Genomic DNA, 21,368 nt, shown 5'->3' on the forward strand with positions numbered 1-21,368 from the left:
TATGTGGCTGTTGGCACTCATGGGAGGTGGAACTAGGATGTCGTAGAGGGGGCAGAGGGCATCCCAGAAGAGACAGCCAATGTCACCGGCCTTACACATCTGTCCAGCACTCCCAGCTTGAACAAAGCCAGATGTGTTCTCAAGGCAAATGTTCTGTCCCTCACCTTGTTACGCCCTCTCTAGGCTGTGGTGACACTCTTGGAGAGAATGCCAACTTCCAGCCATCCATGGGCCTTCCCATGAACACACCTAGCTGTGTGCACGGCCTGCTAGTCCCGGCTTGTTCAGAGATTGGAGCCCCAGCAGGTCAATGAAACCTGGTCCTGACAGCTCTGCTCTCTTTCCTCTCCTCTAGGCTTTTTAGTGCAATTTTAGAACAAGCAACCAAAGCAGATGGGGCCAATGCTCTCGGAGGGAAAGGGGCTGGATTTGACGTGAAGGCGCTGCGGGCTTTCCGTGTGCTGCGTCCCCTGAGGCTGGTGTCTGGAGTCCCAAGTAAGTAAAGCCGTTATTCCTGTTCACTGTGTTACCTTGTACCCAACTTCCACTTCCTTTTGCTGCACTGCCAGGAGCACTCCACAAAGGAACCTGATTTCCTATAAATGGAGGATGTTCTTACAAATGAGTCCCTTGTTTTAAAGAATCCAAGTTCTGATGCAAGTACCTCGATATGCATGTGGTCCCAGCTCCTATAAACACCTGGGAAAAAGTTCACAATGGACACATAGCCAAAGGAAGACTGCCGACACAGAGCACAACCCCACGGTCATCTGAGCAGACCCCACAAGGCCCTGAGCTGGGAATTTAAATATATTGGCTGCAGAGGAGCCAGGAGAGGGGTATTTATTGCAGCCAATGAGATCATCTGTACTTTCTGTATTTTTCCAGAGAACCTCAGGAGAGCATTGCTGGGTTTTCTAAAAGCTCTCTCTTGCCATTTCTCCCAGCACTGTCTTCCCCTCCTTCTTTCATGTCAAATCGGGCATACCAGGCTTCAGGAGCCTGCTGTCATTGTGGATCCTGTCATTGTAAGAACTAATTTTTCCCGAGAAGAGTATTCAGCTTCTTAAAATACTGTCCACCAAGAGGTTGGCCACATTGACAAGTTCCCTTCTATCCCCTATGGATGCACCCCAAAGTGCAACTTTGGGGACCTGAATCAGCTCCAGTATACCCCAGCCCCTGTGCTCCCGGGAAGTATTCTGGGCTTATTTTCTGAGACTTTACACTTTCAGGTCAGCACCTTCAGGCCATGACTCATGACACAGGAGACACCTAAGCTTGGGCTGGAACCAGACCAGCTTGGAGATGGGGGCAAGAAACAGGAAAGCAAAGAGGTCCCCTGAAGGAACCACCTTTCCTCCCTGTGCCACACACTGAGCACCTGTTACATGTGTGCTGCTTGATGATATCTCATAGTTGTAGAAATTTCACCACAGAAATGTGAAGGACCCTTTATCAACCTGTCCATTCCTTTTTGTACATTCTTAGAATAGTGAAAAAATCTTACCATAACTTTAAGTAGCAGCTGAGCCAGGACAAGACCACGTCTCCTGACTTCTAGTCCCAACTCATTTTCCTATCATACTTCAGTACCTTCTGTGAAGAATGACGGGGTATGCAATCCTTGATTGTCTTCATTTTACACATACCTTCTGTCTCTTCAATTATACTAAAGGCCCCTTGAAGCCCAGGATTATGCCTTAAATTGTCTCTGATTGCTGCAGTCTTGCCTAGATAGGTCTCTAGGCAAGGTAGGGAAATTTACTGAATAATTAAAGCAGGAGGCTGACTGTTTTCATTGTAGAACTCCCTGGGTAAAGACTGTGGATCATCTTAAGTTCAAAAGCAACATAGAGATAAGCCTCACAATAACAATCATAGTAGATTTTCTCTACTTGGATATGACCATCTTAGGAACAGAAACAATATATATGAACATATATATGATGGCCAACACCCAACTTTACTTTCTTGAAGTCTAAGTGATTGGATTTCTTGGTCAATCATCCATAACTCAGTAGACTGACATCAGGATGTGCAAGGGGAGGGTGAGAGTGACTTGGAACATAACTTTAAGGAGCTTATGATGATACGCCAATGTGTCAGCAATAGGAACTATGAATTAATCCCAAACTTCAGACAATGGAGCTATCCTGGACATAATAAATCTTATCTTGTTATGCAAGTGCTTATTAGGGGCCTTCAGCTTCACAGCCTCGTGTTGGGTGTTGGGGCATCCCATAAAGATACCTGTGGACTTGCATCTGAGGAATTTGAGAGTCTAATAAGAGAACACCAGTCAGCTGTTGCTGTGGGAACAAATGATCTCAAACTCTCAGTGACCTGCAACCAGACATTCATACCTGGCTCATGGTACACAAGGATGTTGTTCAGCTGCAGTTCTTTTGAATTCAGCTGGGCTCTGGGCTGGACCAGGTTCTGCATGTCATCTAATTCCAGAATACAGAGAATGGTGGCCAGAGAAGCCACCATGTAACTCATGTTGTCCTCAGGACAGAGACAGATGCTCACTACAGGAGGCATAGAGCAACACCACACAAAGAATTTCAGACTCATGCTCACATGTGGCTGATATCACAGCTGCTCACACTGCATTGGCTAAAGCAGGTCATATTATCCCCAATATAATGGAACTAAGAAGTATAGTCAGCTCTCCACATCCACCATCCCATACCTAAGGATACAACCAACCGTTGATCAAAAATACCTTAAAAAATGTGTCTATCCTGAACATGTGCAGACTTGTTGTCTTGTCATTATTCCCTTAACAATAAACATTAGTGTAACAACTATATGTGGAACAATTACATTCTATTTGGTATTATAAGTAATCTATGATATGATTTAAAGTATACAGGAGGATGCATAGATTATATACGAACATTGTGCCATATATATATATATTTTTAAATATATATATATTTTAAACCCTGAGTATCCTGGGATTTTGGTATTTACAAGAGGTTCCAGAACCAATTCCCCCTGGATATTGAGGAACAATTGTATACTGTCCCTATAAAGAAGCATGGACAAATAATTGTGAACAAATAGTACAATCTGCCACAAAGAAATTGAAGGGATTATTATCAACAGAAATAGTTACAGTAAGTACTGTAGTACAGAGATTCTTAATTAGAGATGCACATGGTTGAGAGCTACTCAGTGCATTAGAAGGGAGGGTTAGATTAGTTTGGGTAGCTAAGGTTCCACTACAGAAGAAACTTCCTAAAGAAAGTGCCTTGACTTCATCCTCACTTAAATAATGGTAGAACTATATTATAGTCAGTAAGTGGTAACATTCCTCAGAATTCTCATGGAGAAGATATAGACATAACAGAGAACCTCAAATAGAGAGGCTAATCTTATTTGCTAATGCAGTTCAAGATGATATTTTCATCCTTAAACTGAGATGGTTTTGCAGCAGTGGGGAGCCTAGCTGGTAGCTCCATGCTTATGCATGAGACCAAACACTTTGTCTTGATTTTATGGATCACCAATAAAAAGATAACGGCTCTTCTTTGAGCACTTTTTTGATACCAGAGATTGAACTCGGGCACTTGACCACTGAGCCACATCCCCAGCCCTATTTTGCATTTTATTTAGAAACAGGGTCTCACTGAGTTGCTAAGCGCCTCACCATTGCTGAGGCTGGCTGTGAACTCGTGATCCTCCTGCCTCAGCCTCCTGAGCTGCTGGTATTACAGGCATGTGCCACCACAACTGGCTTTTATCCAACTTTTTCCCTTTCTCATGGGAATGACATCTATGCAGCTTTTTGCAAGAGTGAAGGGTGCAGATTGAGGTGGCGAAGGGGACTGAACCAGTTAGGTGGATATCACCTACAGAAATTTCAGGAGTATCTCCTACAAATATGAACCTAGATGAACACCTTCTTCTTCCATTTCTCCTAGGCTGAGGTTATTTCCTTTTTGAGGAGTTTTAGCAAACTCCCGCAAAAGAGTCGCCTCTCCCTGTTGTCCCCAGTACTTGTCCTGTCATTCTCTCTTGAATGTTCTCCAGTCAGGCTTTCGCTCCCACTGCTGCACCAAAGCACCCCTTGTCAAGACCACCCGTGATCTCCACGTTACTGCACCCAGTGGCCAGTTCTCCAGTGCCATTGCATTCGATCTGTCTGTAGCATGAATCTAGCTGCTGAAGTCAACTGTCCCTTGTTGGTAAACCACTATCATCACTTGGCTTCTGCGACACTATTCGTGTTTAGCTCTGTCCTTAATTCACTTGGTGAATTCCACTTCTTGGAATCCTTGCTGAGTCTCCTCTTCATCTTCTCACCTTCTTAACACTGGAGAGCTCAGGGATAGATCCTTGCACTCTTTTTTATCTACACTCATTTCCTAGCTATCATGTCTCATTCAGCCTCACGGCATTAAATATCACCTGTTTATCTTCCAACAATGACCAACTGTATGTTGCCATCCCAGACCTCTCCCCTAAACTCAAGACTTGTATATCAATAGTTTGCTCCATTCCTTTTATCAAATATCTAAGAAGTATCTTGACCTAAGCATCCCCATATTGGTACTTTCCATCTTCCCCAATTCTTTCCCATGTCAGTAAATGTTAACTCACCCTTCCAGCTTCTCAGGCCAAACATCTATGACTGGTTTCTTTTTCTCACTTCCTGCATTCAATCCATTAGAAAATGATATCAGCTTTACCTTCAAATTATGTCATTAATCTGATGGTTTCTTCCCACCCCCACATTCACTCCATTGACAGTCGCCATCATCTCTCACCTGGGTTATTACTGTAGCCTCTTAACAGGATTCTCTCCTTCCACCCCTTCCCTGTCACAACCCAAGCTTCACACAGCAACAAAAATGAACCTTTTAAAATCCAAGTCGGATCATGTCAGTGCCCTGCTCAGAACCCTCCCAGGCTTCCCTGAATCCCTGAATGAAAGCCAAAATCCCACAGGCCCTGGATCTCATCTCTCTCCTCTCTGACCTCACATCCTTCCACTCTTCCCTTCTCTCCCTCTTCCTCAGCCTCAGTGAACTCTTTACTGTTCCTCCAACACTCTAGCCCCGTCTTTGAAGGACCTTTGCACATGCTGCTCCTTCCTTCTGGAATCCCTTTACATGGCCATTCACTTGTGTGCCTGCTCTCCTGGTAACCTCCTCAGTCTCTGCTGGGATATCAGCTCCCTCCTAGGGTACCATCACCACCTTATTCCAGTCACCCCCTTCCCATTTCCTGTGCCTCTTCTCTGCTCTGTTTTGCCCGTCTCACTTGTCATCATGCGTCATACTCTGCATTTTCTGGTTCATTTGTTTATTACTTCTTGCCTAACTAAAATGTAACCTCCATGGGGAAGCAGTTCAGGGTTGCTTGTTCACAGCTGTGTCTCTGGTATCTACAATGGAAGAAAAATATTTGTCAAATGAATGGACATCATCACATGAGCACTCAAAGCTGTGGGGCATCACTACCCACAGCGTTACTGAGAGCTACCCAGCTCACCAAAATGGTGCTAATGCTAAAGACTGTTTATGTTTATGTGCTTTCTTTAGCCTTTCCAAAGCCTTTACTTCTTTTAAATTTGATCTTCATGACAATTGTGTGCTGTGTAGAACTAAACATAAGTGATATATAGATATGCATGGTGTTACTTCTAGTAACAAAGGTTAATTGAGCGGTTTTTGAGATTCACAACTCTGAACCAAGTGTGTTAGGGGCCCACAAAGCTCCTGCTATTTTTAAATATCCATATATGTCTAAAAGCCACTGGAGTCTACAATCACAGGTTATGCAGGGAGAGTTGACAGTGAGAGTACAGATCTATGACTCACTCATCAATTTGTTCAACAAGATCTACTGAGCACCTAGCTGGTGTAAGGGTTGGCTAGCCATCATCCATTATCTCAGGTACAGAAGTGAGTCAGAGGCTAACTGTTTTCAAAAAGCTTGAAATGAAGTCGGGAAAATATTTATAAAAATGATATATAGAATAAAAATTTGCGATGCCAAAACAATGTTTAGGTATGATGTGAAGAGTTCTGCAAAGTTTGGGGATGCCATACTTTGGGGAGAAGGGATAGGGAATCAGGAAAGCCTTCCTGAAGAAGGTGGCATTTGGAATGGATCAGGTGCATCTCAAAGGATAAGCAAGAAGAGACATTCCAGAAGATTCTGAAATGAAAGGACAATGGATGTGGCCCTGGAAACATATACAGTAAGATCATAGGTTGAGGGGTTGATTACACTATGGATCAAACAGTCTCTGCAACGAAATTGTGTCATTGAAAGATGTGGTCATTGTGGTTCATAGAGATGCCTCCATAATCAAGGAAACCAGTTCCCCACTGCTTCCTGAGGCATCCACTTCCCCACAGCAGAAGTGCTGTGAAGCATGCATATTGTATCCAAGGATAAGCCATATGGAACAATAAGCGTTACACAACAAACATGAACAATAAATATGGAAAGTTGTGATTAAATGTTTGCAATGTATGTGCAAGGAGCACACTTGTTTGCAGAACAATAAGCAAAGGGTCATTTCCTCCTTTCCATATAATCCCATATGTCCTCCCAGAGAAGACCTTTCAAGGGAGGATTGCGTAAAAGGAACAGACAGAGGGAATAGAGACAATCTCTGTTAGATTTCTGAGGCCTTTAACAAAGACCCAGAGTAGATCAGGCTTGATCTGCTGGGGAAGGGGATTGAATAGCCACCTCTATGCTAAACCAGCACTGCCCCCCCCACCTTTCACCAAGAATGTTTATTGAACACTTTCTGTGAGCAAAGCACTAAGCTAGGCACTGGGACACAGAGGTGGATGGACACACTGCCCATCTGTCCTGATGCATGAATACTTTAAAGACTTTTCATGGGAGACATTTTTCCTAATATGTGAATTTTTCTAAGATTAGCTTTTCAGGATGAAATTTACTTCTAGAAGTGTGCAGAATAGAAAACAGCTTGTTAAACACAGGTGAGATGAAGCATGAAGGCCATGTGAAGAGGGGTCAGATTCTCCCTGTTTTCCTTGCTTACTTTAGATAGGTTTCCTGGAGATAAATCAGCACCAATTAGTCCACAGGTTTCTGTGGAGTGGATTCCATATAGATCCATGAGGAACACTTAAGACACAGTCTTTTGAAATGAGCTCTTGAATCAGACTGCCTGGCTTTGGCCACTTACTCAAACTGTGACTTTGAGGAGCTTACTAAACCTCTCTGTGCCTTAGTCTCCTCATCTGTAAAACAGAAATAATAATATAACCTATTTCATATGGTGTTGAAAAGACCAATGAGTTAATGCCTACAAAGTACTTGAACAGGGCCTTGCTTATAGGAAGTGCTCTGCAAAATTGTAGCTTTTATGCTATATATGTATATATATATAATATATATATACAATTAGAAATACATGATAAGATCACCTTCAAGAGAAAAAAATATATATTTAAAAATATAAAGAATATTCAATAGTTAAAGAGCAACCTGAGGCCAAAAAATGGCAGAGACTTGTGTATGATTACTTGACTTGCATACTGTAGATAATAAAGAGGATCCTAGGGGAGAGTTTACCGGGAACTGTGACAAGCTGAGTAAGTTTTATGAAGAAGGAAACCCTGGAGATGAGCTCTGAGTTTGTGGAGAGAAAGTAGAGATGAAGAGGAAAGGACCCTGTGGGGTCAAGGAGGCCAGCCCGGCCAGCCCAGGGGTCTGTGCATGGACCAGTCCTACCACCAGAAAGGAAGCAGTGAGAAGCTGGTGAGAAAGTGAGCAGAAGCAGACAGAGGAGGGTGCTGGGAGAGTCCCGCTGTAGAAACATTCAAAAGACTGCACTGCAGAGAGAAGCTCAACGAGTCGGAAATCTACCAGGGTGTCAGAGCTGACAATGGATCCTGAATTCACAAAGGTTCATGAGCCCATGCTGGACTCAGCTGTCTGCGGTCAGAGCTGGGATCACGGCCATACCATGCTCCATACCCCCAACTCCACCCCACCGGCATGGTCTCCATCCCAGAGGCCACATCTGGGGCATCCTGTGCTCTGCTGAGAGCTCTCCCAGATGATCTTATACTGCATGACACTAAAAATTCTTTTCTTACTATTGTTGATTGAATGAGTCTCTTATAGTTTGGATCTTAAATATTCCCCAAAGGCCCCTATGTTGAAGGCTTGGTTCCTAGCCGGTGGCACTGTTGGGAGGAGATCAGACCTTTAGGAGGTGGTGCCTAGTGGGAGGAAGTTAGGTCATCGGGGGGCATGCCCTTAAAGGGGATATTGGGATCCCCTGTCCCTTCCTCTCTGTTTTTCCTGGACCATACCCTCTGTCATGATGTTCTACCTCACCACAGGCCCCAAAGCAATGGTGCCAAGTAGCCATGGACTGAAACCTCCAGAAGTGTGAACCAAAACTTAATCTTTCCTCCTTTAAGTTGATTATCTCAGGCAGTGTGTCATAGCAATGGAAACCCAACTAACAAAATCCTTGGCCTAAAGATGCCTGCTACAAAAGTTAAAAACTTACCTGCATGCCCAAATTCCCAGGTAAGCCACACTTATCCTGAGGTACGGTTCCAGTTTTCCACCCAAAATGGGTTCTTCCCTCCTGGGAATTAGTAACTGTGAAACTAGCCACCCTGATTAGCAAACGTTACCAGTTAATCAGACCCATATTAAAGCTACTAAAAACAACTTTGCTGTTTCTACACTTTGATGGTTCAGAGGCAGCCATGCCATCCTGCCTGGCATTTGCTCTTTGTCAGTTGAGCCACAGTGGATCTGCAATCACCGTTGCTGCTCCCAGCCAGGGGAATGGTGCACCCACTCTCCTAGTGAGGAGGAAGGCCCAGCCTGGACGTGATCCTGACAAAAAGCAGGTGCATTTATATTTAGAGACACCTTAGTTCTGCAGATTTTATGAGGGAACGTCATGAAGTTCAGCCCCTGAAATTGACATATTGCAGGAAACCAAGTTCCAGAGAAGATTCCCGAGTTAGAGCAGAGGCTCAAATCCACGTTGCTTTACCTGCCATCCCTTGTCCTTTCCACTGCCTCTGTCATCGCCTGGGACTTCGCTTTAATCCCAGTTAATGTGATAGAATCCCACAAGTGCCAACACAATACAGGTGGTGCCTTCAAGCATGGGCAGTGGACAGAGAATCTGCACTCTCTCACCCAGCTAGCTCTGTGCCTCAGGCAGGTTGATTCTCCCTCTGGACCTCCATCCTGCATCTGCAACTGGAAGAACTTGGACTGGCCTATGGGTCTCCTTCCTCCTCCCATGAGACAGGTCTGCACCATCCCATCTCCTCTGCCCCTGCAGGACTCCCTGCCTCCCTACCCTCTGTTCCCCCCACCACTTTCACACGGGCACTTGGGCAGGCGGGTGGGTTTCTAGCTTTTGTAGCAGGATCTTTAGGCCAAGGATTCTGTTAGCCAGGTTTCCATTGCTATGGTGAAAGTGGGACTAGACCCTAATTTTCCTCTCACTTTCTATTTTGCATCCTCTGGCTTTTTGTTCTCTTTGTCCTAAAAGTGTCCTACATATCATAGGGCCTTAAACCAAAATGAGAGGGGGACACTTAACAAAGCTACTTGCAAGGACAAGTGTGTGTATGGAGCGCCACCCATCAGTCACTCCTCATTCTGCTTCTCAGACAACCAGAGTCCCCCTCGTCCCTCTGCCTACCCTACTCAGAAATCCTTTCTGTACCATCTTCCTGTCCACTTTCTCTACCACTTCTTTCCTGGAACAGAAAGTAACAGAAACTTGTCCCTGGCATTCATCTCAAAGTCCTCTTCCTGAGTTAGAATTCTGAGCAACAAGTAACTGTAGACATTTAGTCCAACCAAGTGCCCATTGTACAGGTGAGAACACAGCAGCCAGTGAGCAGGCAGACAGGACTCTCGGTGCAGCAGAGGAGGATTCTGCCAGTGATCACAGCGGGTCCCCCAGTTTTTAACAGTCTTTGGAGATCATGGAGCCCCTGACCCACTTGGTGAACAGCCCCCCAGGAGTAAAGCAAACACAGGAAATGTCACAGTTCCCTCCTACCTTGCCCCTTGAGCCAGACACAACTGGTGTTCCCAAGGCAGGTCAGAGCCCTCTGGAGGACAGTTGTAAGCAGTGTGCCCTCTTAACACTCCAAATGGGCTGGCTTCCCAGAGGATGCAAAACAGAAAACTGATGTGTCCAGCTGGCTGGCCTGCTTTGCTGTGAGGAGTCTGACGTTGTCTCCCTGATGTTGGCCTGGCTTGCCTATCAAAACAGAGCAGAATTTGGAATAGGGTCCCACACACGCAAGCCCCAGTACCCCAGGCTGCTTGGAGTGGATGCTCACCCATTCTTTACTATATCACCTGGCATTCACCAGGCAGTGGCTTCTGGTCTTTCACTGCAGATAGCTCTGACAAGGCAGCTGCTCTTCCTGTCCCTTGCAAGGCTCCCCTGCAGCAGGACTGCTGCACTAGGAGTTCAGGGGTACAGCTATGGTCCCAGCCCTGCTGTCAACTTGTCTGTTTCCCTGCTTCCTGTCTTGCCTCAGTTTCTCTTTCTACAAAGTGGGATCAATAATCTCACCATGGATAAAGGTGAGAGTTTTACTTGTAAAGTCCCTTGGCCTTCTAACAACAAAGACTCTTAAATCCACCTCTTGAAGGAGACTAGGGATTCTGATGAGCCACGCATCAGGTAGTAAAAATAGAAAGATGACCCAAAGGCAGCCAAGTAAGTTAATTTGCACAAGATGCATATTTCAAAAGTTCCAGTCTCTGTTGTCATGGAGTTTTACTGAGAAGTAAATCAATAACAGTATGTGACCGAACTGGGAAAATCTCTATTATCTGGTGCTCTAGATACATAGGGTAAAAAATAACAATAACAAAGAATGCATCCCATCTTAGAGTAAGGTCTCCTATTTACTAACGTGCACAGACATTCCCCTAGTGATGAAATTGTCCCTTTTTGATTTGAGAACAAAATGTAGGTGGTGATAAACATTAGGGCTTCCGCCAACGGGAAGCAATATACGGTACCCGGGCAAAGTGTTCAGACTCCAAGAGCCTGATTAGCTGATTAACCAGCCCAGTGGTGCGGGAAGACAGGGACATTATCCTTAATTTATAGACAGGCAAGTACAGCCCCAAGTGCTTCTCCCAAAGCAATGCACAGAGATGAATTCAGACTATTCCCCAGTGAGGAAGAACTCAGTTCAGGACTTGGGTCTCATGAAGGGAGCACAGCTTCCCCAGGAGAAAAGAATCATGTTGTTGCCTGTGTCACAGGATACCCTGTCTGTCTTTAGAGGCTGGGGGGACTTGGTAGTTGGGGCCTTGCTTTCTTTGTGTTTCAAGGGTTTGTGGGCCTCTTTTGTGGTAGAGGTTGATGAGAAATGGCATTATCACCACCTTGAGATTTGTGATGACGTGGAGGCATTGCAGGTCTGCAGGTGAGGACAGCAAGTATGTCTGACCTGCTCTGTGACCTTGTTGTTTAGCCTCTGACCTTCAGTTTTCTTTCCTGTGAAATGAGAGTGTTGAACTGCATTAGCCCTAAACCTCTGGAGCATTCTGTGCTTCAGTGATGATCGAGAACAGCAGTAAACTGAGAATTTCTTTTTCAGTTACTAAGTCCAGACCTGGAGTATCCATTGCCAGGGTGTGAACTTGGGCCAATCCTTTCAGTCTCTCTATTCAGTGGCAATCTGACAGTCCAGAGGTGGGAGAATGTCATAGGATGAGTCAGCAGACATTTATTAAGTACTGACCATGAGCCGAGGACCAGGGCAGGTGGTGTAAAATCACAAAGCCAGGCGAGCTTCTTAAACTCAGAAAGCTCCATGATTGATTCTCTTTTGTGCCCAGCCCTTTCCTGGAGATCCTCAAACATGAAAGAAAAGCCAATAGCATGGTGACAATAACCTAATTAAAAATAATGGTCATAATAAAGGACACTTAGGCTTGTAAGTGCTTTCTAAATGCTAGAAAGAAAAATGAAGGGAGAATGAAATAAAGATACAGTGAGGTCAGTGTTCCATGAAGTGATCAATGCATGGAACATGAGCCCTATGAACCTGTTCTTCTTGGTGTATTCTCTTATGACAGAGTTAGTGGTTTAGAACATAGATGGTGGAGTACCAATGCCTAGGTTTGGGTTCCCAGAGGCACCCTGATTAGCTGTGTGACTCAGTTTCCTGATGTAGGGGTTAAAATTGCAGTAAATATTGGTAAAGGGTTTAGAGTTGTACTCAACACATAGGAAGCATTCAGCAAATATTAGCTATTAGTATTCTTATGGTCTGGTTTCCTGTCTGCATACCTCAGACTCTAACTTACCAAAGGAGACATAGGATTTTCTATGCTTCACTTCTAAAATAACTTTTGTGTTAGCTTTCCATTCATGTACAAATACCTAAGATAATCAACTTATAAAGAGTGGAGGTTTATTTCTGCTCATGGTTTCAGAGATTCCAGTCTATTCCCGTAGGCCTGGTGCCTTTGGGCCTATGGTAAAGCAGCACATCATGGTGCGAAGTACATGGTGGAGCAGAACTGGTCATCTCATGGTCAGAAACAGAGTGGAAACAGACTGCAGTCCCATAATCCCCTTCAAGAACTCCCCCAATGACCTGAAGACCTCCCACGAGGCCCCTCCTCTAAAGCTTCCATTGTCTCTCAGCACCAAGGTGGGGACAAAGCTTTTGACACATGGACCTTTGGAGGGCATTCAAGATCTAGGCCATAGAAACTGTATTGAAGTATAATTTATATTCAATAAAATTCACACATTTTAAATGCATATTTGCAAATGTAATACCTGACACTCTCATAATAGTTTCATTTCATTAATCAACTCCTGTCCTCATGATTCTTACACATCTTTTACTTATAAAAGTAAAAAACCACAAACCATACCCTATAATATTATCATATTCACTTTAAACAATCAATTGTCTTTTCAGTAAATTATGAGAAATAAAGAAAATCTAGTCTTCTACATGTGCCTATTTATTTACCATGTTTGGTTCATTCCTTTCTGTAAATACAAGCTCCTGTTGATATCATTTCCATTCCTGCTAAAGAATATCCTATAACATTTTTATAATGCAGGCTGACGAATTATCTCCTTTTATTTATCTAGAAATGTCTTTATCTTGTCCTCTTTCTGAAGATTTGCTGAATGTGGAATTCTTGGTTGACAGGGCTCTTTTCCCAGTAACTTTAAATATGTTGTCCTATTTGCCCCTGACCCCAATCATCTCTGATGAGAAGTTATTGATATTCTTTCCAATGAACATTTTTCCCCTCTGACTCCTTTTAAGATATTCTATCTTTGGTTTTTAGAAGCTTGACTCTAATGTGCTTCATTGTGGTTTTCATTGTATTGTCCTGCTTTGAGTTTGCTGAGCATCTCAGATTCTCCCATAAATTGGGGTTTTCATCAGGTTTAGAAAGTTTTTAGCCATTATTTCTTCAAAAAAATTTCTTCTGTTCAAATCTCCCTTTTCTCCTTATGGGATTCTGGTGGCCCCTCTGTTTGGTCATTTGATATCATCTCATTGGTCCATGAGGCTTTGTTTGGTTTTCTCCAGTCTTTTCTTTTGTGTTCCACAGATTGGATCATTTCTGTTGATTATCCTCCTAGTTTGCTCATTTTTTCCTCTGCCATCTCTATCTTTGTTGAACCTATTTGGTGAAGTTTTCATTTCAGTTACTTTTCAATTATAGAATTGCCATTTGGTTCTCTATTATAGTTTCTGTTTATCTGTGGAATTCCCCTGTTCCCTCTTTAAAAACATCTACTCATTTATTTCATAGGACATGTTTTCCTTTAATTTAAACATACACACATGCACACACTCACACACACACACACACACACACACACACACACACATAGAGCAGCTGTTTTAAAATCTTTGTTAAGTCCAATGTCTGAATGATCCTATTTTCTATTTCCTATTGATTGCTTTTTTATTGAGTATGTATCGCACTTTCCCATTTATTTATATATCTAGTAATTTTTTGTGAATATTAGAATCTAGAGACTCTGCATTCTATATCATCTTCCTAAGAGTGTTAATTCTTCAGCAGGCATTAAAATGGCTGGATGATCACCATGAATTTGTGTGGGCTTGGTTGTTTGCTTGTTGGTGCTGACCAGTTGGAAGACCAAACTGTTTAATCTCCAAATTTCCTTTCCCCTTCAGATCTTGTCAGGAATTGGTTTTAGGCTTTGCCGGGACTAGAGTATGTCTCACTACAAGATAAAGTTCTTACTCCTAAGGCATGCCCTTTATGGGACCTGAGTTGGTTGCTCAAGTTGTTAATGAGATATTAACTATCTAGCCTTATCAACAGGAGACAGGTAGGTCACTCTGCAGACAGCTGGTCTCTAGAAACTTCACTCCAAGAAACTCTATGTCCAGGATCTGACCCTAAAAAGTTTTTACTAACAGAGATTTACAACCCTTTAGAATATGTCTATGTATTAAAAGATGCAGTCCTCTAGATCTGGGGGTGAAGGTGGTAAGAAAAACTACAATGAAGGACTTCCCTATGTGGATCTCTCTACTATGTCAGGGCCAGAACTCCAACCTCCTGACACTCCTTTTTCCCCAGCACTGAACAACCTAAAGTCTCTCTTTGCTACTCTGAATCCCATAATATCTGCTGTCTGACACACTTCAGTGTGTAGACATGTACTACCTAGTCCTAAGCCATGGATACTCAAGTGACACTACAAAAATTTCTTAGGACCCTTATCTACCTAGCCATTTCTCTCTGATGTCCCACCACACTACATCAGCTGTCGAATTCTGATCTAAAGTCTTCTCACATGAGTGGGACTGCAGGGGTCTGTTTGGACTATCTATTGCTCTGTGTGTGGCAGTCAGGAAATTGTTTCCTGTCAGAGAACCAGAAAGATTATTGTGCTCACCCCATGAGTTTCAATTCTCTTAGGGATTACAGTCCTGTGCTGCTTTGTGTTCACTTTACAAAAACAGTTGCCTCTTCTATTTTTGTCCAGTTTTTAAAATGCTTATGGTGAAAGGGCTTGTCTGGTAACTCTTACTCCAAAATGGCTGGAAGTTGAAGTATACTTGATTTTTAAATCAGCAGATGTAAGTTAATTCCCATACATTATATAAGTTATATATTATATATTACATAACATGGTATATTATACATATATTGTATAATATTACATGATTTATTATATAAGATATATTAATTTATTTGTCACACATTTACTGAGGACTTTCTGTGTGTAAAAGAACAGAAGTAGTTGGAGGAAGGAAAGGTATTAGAATCTTAAGATATTTGGGAAAATAATCACCCAGAAAACTTTAGAGCTAGAGTAATCTTTCTCATACAATGTTCTCATTTTAAAACTATTGAAGCCTAGAACCAAAAGGTGATGTGATTTGTCAGGGTCACACAGATATTAGTAAAAGAAGAGGAAATGGCTTGGCATTTTTCCTACTAAATTTAAAATATAATTTTTTTTTCAAACCAAACATAATGTTTGAGGATTTCCTCCTCTTTAGCAACTTTAATCAGGGCCAAAGTCCTTATTGATGTATTGGTGACTTGTGAAAGAATGAGGAAATAAGTAAGTTTGAGATCCTATGATCATTTTATTTGAGTTGTACAGGAAGATTAACTCTTGGTGTAGAGTGACCATAAGTTGGCAGCAATGAGCAAGCTTGGTTCCTTCTTACATTAGTCCTGAGGACATCCAGAGAAGAGAAATCTGTGAGTTGCCTGGGGATAAAGGTATTTACTGGAAACCTAGAGATAACAGGGCTATCCTAGTAACTCAACTTGTTACCTCTGTAGTGAATCAATTTCATTTGTTACCAAAACTGTAGAGAAATTTTGTACTTTTTCTAAAAACTGTACCTTTTATACATTCTTGAAAAAAGAAGTAAGAATCCATGATGAATAACACAACCCAGCCATCAGGTCCTTTTATATAACCTTATCAATAGGAGACGGGTAGGTCACTCTGCAGACAGCTGGTCTCTAGAAACTTCACTCCAAGAAGCTCTATGTCCAGGGTCTAACCCTGAGAGAATTTTACTGGCGGAGATTTACAACCCTGTAGAATATGTCTGTGTATTAAAAGACCTAGTCCTCTAGTTCTGGGGGTGAAGGTGGTAAGAAAAACTACAATGAGGGGACTTGCCTATGTGGTTTCTCTCTTAAGAAGTGTAGGATACTTTGCTTTCAAAAACGTCAGATGAGGTAATTTGGATCAACCATCCTGCTGAGGACAATTAGAAATGCTGGGAAAATATGTTCTAAATCTTCTTTTTTGAAATGTGGAAGAGGTGCCTGACAGAAATATTAATCCTCCCTGGAGAAAGATAACATCATCAAAGTTGTCAAATTATTTTGAAAAACAGTTTTGTGAAAATAAGGTTTCACTCGTTATACAAAAATAACTGGGCACATGAGGAGGCAAAATAAATGAATGGAAATGGACAGAAACTATAGACAATAGAAACAGATCCACAGGGGACCCAGATACTGGAATTAATCAGATATGGACTAAATAAATAACTTTTTTTTTTTTGTATTTAAAGAGTTCAAAGACAAGGTTGAATTTTCTAGAGAAAGAGAAGAAGACATGGAAAGGAACCAAATATAAATTTTAGAAATGAGGACTCCAATGGCTAAAATGAAAAATGCAGTGAAAGAATTTAAAAGAAGACAGCACAGCTGAAAACAAAATTATTGAACTGTAGAGAGGCCAGGGGAAAAAAAACACTAGGATTCAAGCACAGAGATTCAAAAGAAAGGGAAATATATAAAAGACTGTGAAAGATTGGGGGAATAAATGGATGCTGAATTTTATGAAATGATTTTTCTATATTTATGGATAGATTCATGATTTTTTATTAATGTGCTAAATTACATTTTGACTTGTTATGTAAGTATGAATGGGGCTTCTATAGAGCTAGTGATGGTCTATATCTTGCCCTGAATGATAGTTACTTGGCTATTTGTTTTGTGATAAATCAAGACTGTAACGCGTGCATCTTATGCAATGCTCTGTATGTATGTTATATTTCACAAATTTTTTTCCCAAAAGACCCAGGCATCTACATCATTGGCACGTGTCAAAAGAGATCAGCTTCTATTATTCCTGTAGCTGAAAGACACAGAGTTTGTCAATAATAGGGAAGCAGCATAAAGGGATAGAAAATCATGGTTCAGTTACTTCCAATGAATTAAAGTTGTCCCAAGAGATAAATGTTGAGGATTGTGCGGCCCCATTTTGGGACCAGAGAAACAATGGCCATGATCAATAGCAACAACTTCCCTGTTACAGAGTCAAGGGGCAGGGGCATAGGTTTGGTGTTTTTGTCTGTATAGTTGTTAAGAAGTGGAAGTTTGCTTTTAAAGTCTTGGCTTCAGTTCCACCGTTTGCTAGTTGTATAGTCTCAGACAAGTTATCTGTTTTGCCTAAGTCTAAATTCAGGTATATGTATAAAGAATTCAATGAAATGGTGTATGTTAACATGCTTAATTAGCACAGTGCCCCACATGTGCCGAGTCCTTGAGAAGTGGTACCTAACTTTATCATTGTTGTTTACTTCAAGTCAGTTTAATTCTGCCATATTTAATTTTCTTCTAACAACATCAGATTTTTATGCTTTTTCTCTGAGCCTCTCTTTCCAACCCATATTGCTAATACTGAACAAAAAAATAATTCAACCTGAAGGTGGATACTTTAATTTACTCTTAATTTTTAAAATTTATTAGGCAGCTGAGTATCCACCATCCATTCCTTAGGACAACAACTCGCCTTTAGTGTTCATCAAACTACTTGTGGGTTGCAAAAATGTATTAATATGGAAGATTTAGATTAAAAATAAATGAAATTCTCTAATGAATAAGGAATTCAAATAAGAACATGCAAAAATCATAAAACTTGAGACTGCAGAAGGCAAGAATCTTTCCCCTTTTAATAGGAGGACTCTTTTTTATTTAAACAAAAAATGTGTCAGGCATCCCAAAGCTCACTGTGACAAGCTTACTTCTTAGCCCGAGGGAGAGCTGCCTCCCTTCTTAGTTTTAGACCTATTTTCTTTCAATAACCATTAGGCTTGTGAGACCATTAAAAGTGCCTATTGCTCCATTATCCAAATGAAGCCACAGAATGTAATCTGTGAGATTCATCATGTCTCCTTTTTCTAGCTAGTGCAAACTGGTTCAAGTAGGTCAGAAGTAAGGGTAGGCCAATAGTTGCAGCCTGATGAGGATGATGATGATGATGGTGGTGGTGATGATGATGATTGTTACAACCACAAATGCTGATAGGAGTGTTGACTTTCATACTCAGTCAGGTAAGCCCTTGGGAGGTGAGGACCTAGACTTGGCTAGTGAGTTAGAGTCAGGATGTTTATCTGTTCACCCTCCTTGGAGGAGACCTGTTGGTTCACAAAGTTTAGAATCCCTCCCAATAGGGTAACGTTTCCTGGCTCATTAGGATGATACTGGTGGTGGTGGCATATAGAAGCCAAAGATATGCACTCAAGCTCATTGTCCTGTCTGCCAGGTGGCTTGAGTTTGCCCACCTGGTGGGCTCTCCACCCTTCCCCACCAATCTGCTTTCTAGCTGGGGGAGCTTGCCCTATGGACTATGTCAAAAGGCTGCCTTGCCCTCCAGCTTTTAAATGGGTTCAGTTGGTGGAGAGCCCCAGGAGGGAGGTGGGGGAGGACAGGGATGTTGGGTACCCAGATCCTTCCCTGCTGTTGTCTTGTGTTGGTATCCTCACAATCTCTCCAGAAGGTCCTCTCATCCCTTCTCCTGCATGGTGAGAGATCACTCTTGTTGACACCTCTAGGACATCATACTCTTGCTCCTTTATGGTTCTTCTTACCCCCATTCCTTCATATAAACCACCAAGTACCTTGAATGTCTTAATTTTAGTATATTGCTGGTTTCTTGATGGAACCTACTGTTGTGATGATATTAGAAAACTGCTTTCATTCTTTCTGCAAGTAAATTTTGACTATCTGCCATGTGAAGATCATGTATAAGGGGATTTTTGAGTCTACTCTCTATGAAGACAACTACTGCAGGTTCTTATCTGTGCAGTGTGATGAAAGCAGCATTTAAGGATGAGCAATGGGGTAATGGTGCAGAAGGGTGGGAGACAAGGGAATAGAACACAAGACACCCCACCTGCTCACCAGGCAGGAGAGGTAAGGACCGCAATAGCTGCAGGGGATGCAGCTGATAATGATGGATGGCAATGCTTGCATTTGTTGAAGAAGCAAGCAAGAGGGATTACAAGTTTTCATTCTTATGGGGATTGGTTTTAGGGAGAAGGAGATGGGTTGAAGTTGAAATTTCTTGCATATGATGAGATGGTGGAACTACCTGATTGAAATATCAAGTAGGCTCATGGAGGAGTATGGCTTGAACTTAGAAGAGAGGGCAAAGAAAATGTTAGTGCAGATTTGGAGTTGTCCACTGGTAGTAACTATTGAACTTTTAGGAGGGAGTGAAGTGAATGAATTTCCTGAGAGAGAGAGAGTGCACTGATTTGGAGAGTAGCACAAGAGGTGGAAGACTAACCAAATAAAAAGAGAAATTACCCCTATGGACACAACTCACATGTCCATTCCTCAGGGACCTGTTGTTTTGTTTTCCCAGGATAAATTAACTTCTCTCTCCTTTATGCTTCTGCAGTTCTTTGGGCATAATTCTCAGGAATATAATTCCCTGATTTTGTGATTAGCTGTTTCCACATCTGCCTCCCATCTAGCTGAAAGTTTTTCATGGGTAGGGACTGCATCTTTTTTGTCTCTGTAGTATTCCCCTGACTAATAGAGGTCCAGAAGGGAGGGAAGAAAGAAGGAGGAAAGAATTAATTATGAGGGTGAAAGAGAACTAAAATTGTACATTGTCACAGAGACAAGAAGAGAGTTTCAAAAAGAAAGAGAGTAATCAAGAACGTCAAATAGGTCAAGAAAAAGGATGGCGGAGGCAAAGGCATGGATTGGCCAGTGAGAGGTCATAAGTAACCTTGAGGATGCAAGCTTGCTAAGTGTGGTAATGATGGAGGCCACACTGTCAAAGAGAAAATTCATGCTTAGCTGCTCATACCTATAAAGCTAGCTGCAGCATTGGATCCCTGTTGTCAGTCTCCTCCATAACTCTGTTGAATAGCTTTTATTGCTGCTGGAAGGAGCAGCACCAGTATACATCACTTATGCTCGCTGGTGGTGCAGCATAGGTATATGTCTCCCTGCCTTGTCCTCTGCAGTGATCATATGTTCATAAAAATTAATACATAAATAAATAAATTGGAAAATAACCCTATAGTACAGTCGTGCCAGTTAGCATGTGGCATTTTTCTGCATCCAACTTTGGCCTCACATTCTTTACTGATTAGAAATACCCGAGTGACATGACCAGGATCATACCATGACCATGAAAATCCAGTAACTGCTTAAGAGTGGCTGGGATCCAAGCAAGGTTGACTAGGTTCTCTGGGGGTCTTGCTTCTCAAAGTGGTGGGTGGATCAGCAGCATTGTATCATCTGGGACCTGGTTAGAAATACAGACTCACATCCTGCCCCAGATGAATTGAATTAGTCTTCATTTTAACAGGATCCTGGGTGATCAGTGTGCATATTTACCTTAAGGGTTCCAACTGAGATTCTGGACATACTTGTGACAATAATAGCCATCACCCACATGTAATTTACTATGGGTCAGACTTTATATGAATGAACATGTGGAAATCTCATAGTAATTTTATGCAGCAGGTACTGTTATCGTCCCTATGTTTTAAGATGAGGTCAAATAACTTGTTCAAGGACACATGGCCAAAAAGTGTAGAGCTGGGACTCAATGATATACAATGGGGTCATTTGGCTTCAGGGGTCTTCTTCTTTAACTACTGCTCTGCCCTTTCTCTCTCACCTCTCAGAGCAATTGGCAGGGTGCTTCACAGGTGCTCATTGTGCTCACAGGTGGGGACAGCAGAGCTGTCTATGGAAACCTGGAGAAAGGCAACCCTGACACTAGGGAAGAGTTTCTGCAGTGAAGAGCTACCTGTTTTTTTCCATTAAGGAAGAGAGTTCTCCTCCAATAGTATTTTCTGAGAAAGGATGCAACTGATGATGGAAAGTCTTATTTGAGACTCCTCTTCTGGGAGAGGTTGGTGTTTTACCTACACTTCCTTGAAGTCTAGATCCCAAGTCCAAGGTGACTAAGGTCCAGGGACAGTGTGGGTTTGATGGACATGGTAAAGACAGCACCCTTTACCTGAGCCTCTGTTTTAAGGAAGATCTGTTCCTTCTGGATGACATACAATACTGAGCTTAAGGACACATAAGAA

At 42.2% G+C, this 21,368-nt stretch overlaps 1 protein-coding gene across 19 annotated transcripts in view; it reads left to right on the forward strand.

The window, feature by feature from the left end:
* Positions 1–21,368, forward strand: part of Cacna1c (calcium voltage-gated channel subunit alpha1 C) — a 617,874-nt gene that overhangs the window by 395,573 nt on the left and 200,933 nt on the right. For all 19 annotated transcript variants that reach the window (XM_027951043.2, XM_027951042.2, XM_027951019.2 and 16 more), the window contains exon 5: positions 356–495. In XM_027951043.2, the coding sequence (XP_027806844.1) occupies positions 356–495 (140 nt within the window). The remainder of the gene's footprint in view (positions 1–355; positions 496–21,368) is intronic.

Source organism: Marmota flaviventris, chromosome 3 (genome assembly GCF_047511675.1).
Source record: "Marmota flaviventris isolate mMarFla1 chromosome 3, mMarFla1.hap1, whole genome shotgun sequence".
NCBI lineage: Eukaryota > Metazoa > Chordata > Mammalia > Rodentia > Sciuridae > Marmota > Marmota flaviventris.